The following is a 4,340-nucleotide window of genomic DNA, read 5'->3' on the forward strand; positions in this document are numbered from 1 at the left end:
GGACACCCAAGCCCTCCACAGAGCTTCCAAGCAGCTCTTTGCAATGCGCCCCATGGTCTGATTGGCCTTCTTGGCCAAAAGGGCACACAGACAGCTCCTGGTCAATTTTTGGTCAACCAGTGGTCAACTGTTGGTCAACTGTTGGTCAATCAGGACACCGCTGGCTACCTTGGCTACCAGCACAGTCTCCTGGCTGGTGGTCGGGCTCACCTCCGACAAATGGCGTACATGCGGTTCACCGTGGAGATGCGGAAGGGTTCGTTCTTGGAACGTGTGAGGCTGCTGCTGAGGGTGCCCAGCCCCAGGCGCTGGTAGTCACGGCAGCAGGCGCGCTCCACCAAGTGGTTGATGGTCATCTTCTCCGAGGGTCTGATGGTTGTGGTGGGGGTCAAAGTGCTCCTGTCCATCTCCTCGGACACTGCAGACAGTGGAGGTCAAGGTCAGACCCGGCACAGACGATCAAAGGATGGTTTGAGTTGGAAGGGACCTTTAAAGGCCGTCTGCTCCAACGTCAAAGGCCTCACACAACTCCAGGCAGGTGGCATCAGTCACCTCTCCTTTGTCCACCGCACAGGGACTCTGCCATTCCTGCTCCCTGTTCCCTCCAAGAGCTTTCCCCTCCCCAGCACCCACCCAGCTGCTCCCTCCTTTTGGAATGCTCCGAACCTGAGATCTCATCCTCGTTGTCCTCCGGGAAGTGCTGGCTGCTGCGCTGCTCCCAGGCAGGCGGCGTGTATTTCTTGCGTGTCACATATTGGCGACCGATGGTTTTCTTGGCATTTTTCACCAGGTTTTTGGAGAGCGTCCTGGAACAAGAGAAGAGGCTGAGGATGGCTGATGCCCGTGTGCGGCTGCAGCCCAGCACTGCAGCGGGTCCTGGTGGTTAGAGAAACACCCGCGGTGACACTCAGAGCAAAGCAGAGACGGGAGCACCCCGACCACCATCTGCAGCCTCAGTCAATGCCACAGGAGAGGAGATGTCACCTGCACGTCCTGGCACCAGGGTAGTGTGCTCCACAGGGCTCCAAACCCCAGATAAAGCCAACAGGCTGGGCTGGGCCCACAGCAGCATCCCATGGAGCGAGCAGCATCCTGGGATACGACACCTGCACTGCTACATCTGAGCTCTCAAACACTTCTATCTGTCACTGCCCTGGGTAATCAGAGAACCACAGCATGGTTTGTGTTGGAAGGGACCTTAAAGATTTTCCAGTCCAGCCCACGTGCCCTAGACCAGGTCGTCCAAAGCCCCTGCCAACCCAACTCCAACACTTCCAATGATGAAGTATTCCCTTCCATCCCAACTCCAATACTTCCAGCAATGGGGTATCCCCTTCCAATCCAACACCTAACGCTTCCAACCCAGCTCCATCACTTCCAACTATGGGTTATTCCCTTCCAACCCAACTCCTAACACTTCCAACCCAACTCCAATACTTCCAGCAATGGGGCATCCCCTTCCAATCCAACACCTAACGCTTCCAGCCCAACTCCATCACTTCCAACTATGGGTTATTCCCTTCCAACCCTACTCCTAACACTTCCAACTCAACTCCAACACTTCCAACTATGGGGTATCCCCTTGCAACCCAACTCCTAACATTTCCAACCCAACTTCAATACTTCCAGCAATGGGGCAACCCCTTCCAATCCAACACCTCATGCTTCCAACCCAACTCCATCACTTCCAACTATAGATTATTCCCTTCCAACCCAATTCCTAACACTTCCAACCCAACTCCAACACTTCCAAAATGGGGCATCCCCCTCCAATCCAACCCAAACACTTCCAACAGTGAGTATCCCCTTCCAGCCCAATTCCAACATTTCCCCAGTTGGGGTATCCTCAACTTCTCTCGGCTGCCCAGCCCAGTGCCTCAGCACCCTCAACATGGAGAATTCCTTTATCTCAAGGTGGGCTCAGTCCCTGGGAACCCCTCTGTCTGCCAGAGGCAGAACAGAGAAGGCATGGAAGAGAAATCTTCAAAACCATGCAGGTGCTTAGGCTGCATGGTCAAAGCAGAGCTCTTGAACACATCCCCCTGAAGGTAAGAATGGTCTGAGTGTGTGCAGGGCCACAGGCACATCATCATCATCTAAGAGAGCTCCAAGAGGAACAAGTGAAGGAGAAGTAGGGGAAGGGCTGACTCCAGCCCAGGGTAACATCTCATCTGATGCTCAGATTTCCAGTAATTCACCTCGAGACTACCAGGTGACTTCCTTTGCTTTGCAAAGCAGACCATGAGGAATCCAACTGCTCCCTAAACTTATCAAGGGAAGAAAAGCTTTGGGACTGAGAAGTAACACTAAGAACAATTTGCCATGTACTGAGGCAGGTTTCAAGTAGGAGTGCTTAGTAACCAGAGGAACAAGACCTGTAGACAGTGTGGAGCACAGCTGGAAGTAGACCTGTGGGGTGGTGACGGAGCTGATATCATGATCTAGGGCTGTGCCCAGGCCAGGAGCTGGGCCCCGCAGCTCTGGTGGCCTCTAGAGGTTAGTGGGAAGAAGCACAGCTCCCTGAGCACATCCTGGGGCACCAGGACGGCCGCTCCTGAGGCCCCAAGCCTGAACGTAACACACAGCCTGGAGAAAGGTAACCCCGGCGTGACCGACCCGCAGCCCAGGCATCATGCAGAGCAGGTGAGAAGAAACCCCAGGAGCAGTGAAGGCTGCAGCCTGAGCCAATGCCACCTCGCAAGCTCGCGCCCAGAGGTGAAGGCATCTTACGTGGTCGAATGGCCAAGGTGCCCGAGGGACATGACCCCCACTGTCAGGCCCTGGAACATATCGGTCACCTGCTGGGAGCTGAGTCACAAATACACAGAGAGAAGCTCAGACTGCGGGCACAGCAAGCGCCAACACCGCAGCACCCACAGCCCAGCGCCACAGCAGAGCTTTCCCTGGCCACCAAGTGTGGGAGCTGACCCCACGGCAGCACAACGGAGCTTCCACGGCCCCACAGCACTCCCCATCCTCTGGCAGAGCAGGGACTGCACTCCTGTGCTCGCTGGGATGTCTCTCCCTCCGTCTGCTCCAGCCCAGGCAGCTGTGCAGGGAAAGCTGCTGAATGCACAGCGTGCTTCCCAGGGAGTGCTGCTCCCCTCCAAAGGTAAGCAGAGATCTTGTGCAAGCTCTGGGACCCCTCGTTCCTGCCCAGGAGCCTATGTCTGGTGCTTCCCTGCTGGAGGAGGGAGAGGAGAACCCCAGCAGCGCCTGCGAGGGCCGAGCATGTGCTGTGAGCTGCTCTCCCTGATCTGCTGTACACATACCTGAGCGAGGGGTTCTTCTCCTTGGCCTTGGGCTGCATGGCTTGCTTGGGAGACTGGCCCACAGTGAAGGCAAAGGTCCCGTGCACATGCTGGGGGTAACGCAGCTTGTGCAGGTGCTTCCTGAAGACCTCGGCGCTGTCTGAAGCCACCTCCTCATCGAAGGCAATCTTCAGCAGCTGTGGGGACAAGCAGAGAGCAGGCTTGAGAGAAAGCAGAGAACATCCTCTTCCTGTTCTTCCCCCTGGGCACAGCTCAGATCCTGGCCAGAAGTGATGGCCACAGGCAGGGAGGCTGCCCCATTGTCCCCCCAGGAGCACACCGTGTTCCTGCCGAGCACTCAGCACCCACGTGCTGTTGCTGTGGTGTTCCCAGAGTACAGTTCCAACAGCCCCACAGGAGCTGGAAAGCAGCCCCCAGCTAACCAACAAGATGCTGTTCCTACAAGAGGACCACAGCTGGTCCTGCACCAGGTCCACAACCCTCCTCTGCAAGGGGCCCTCAGGTTCCACCGCCTGCCTCTGAGGCTACCTTTGGTCCCTACCATCCAAACAGTCTCACCTGGAATGTGCACGAGCGCAGCTGCAGGCCCTCCTGGATGAACTGATCCACCTGGGCCTGGATGTTGATCTTCTTCTCTTTGGTCAGCGAGGAGATGGGGAAGGATCGGATCACCACCTGCTCCCCCACTGGGTAGAAGAATGGGAACGGGTTGGACACATCCCACTGCCACTCTGAGACACCCCCACCAGACAGTCCCACAGGATGAGAGGGCCAGAATCGGGTTAGAGAAACTACAGCCAGGCCATGGAGATGCAACCTATGATGGGCATGATGGAAATATCATCTACAAAGAATCACAGAATGGCTTAAGTAGAAGGGAGTCTTAAAGATCATAGAATCACAGAATGGCTTGGGTTGAAAGGTACCTTATAAATCATTACAGCCATTGAATAATAGAATGGCTTGTGTTGGAAGCGACCTTATAGATCAGAGAGCCACAGAACGGTTGGGTTGAGTTGGGTTGGAAGAGTCCTTGAAGATCATAGAAGGTAGAAGGACAAAATGGTT

General features: G+C 55.6%; 1 protein-coding gene across 1 annotated transcript; it reads right to left on the bottom strand.

Moving 5' to 3' along the window:
- Positions 1-210: 210 nt before the first annotated feature.
- LOC122191696 (myotubularin-related protein 5-like) lies at positions 211-3,958 on the bottom strand (the record flags this gene model as incomplete). Its single annotated transcript, XM_042892068.1, has 5 exons — positions 211-418; positions 667-806; positions 2,731-2,808; positions 3,273-3,448; positions 3,831-3,958. Coding segments are annotated over 5 exons (730 nt in total), but the record flags the coding sequence as incomplete, so codon positions are not given.
- Positions 3,959-4,340: the final 382 nt, after the last annotated feature.

Source organism: Lagopus leucura, unplaced genomic scaffold (genome assembly GCF_019238085.1).
Source record: "Lagopus leucura isolate 7727_CA_CO unplaced genomic scaffold, USGS_WTPT01 60205-0_obj-0_obj, whole genome shotgun sequence".
Lineage (NCBI taxonomy): Eukaryota > Metazoa > Chordata > Aves > Galliformes > Phasianidae > Lagopus > Lagopus leucura.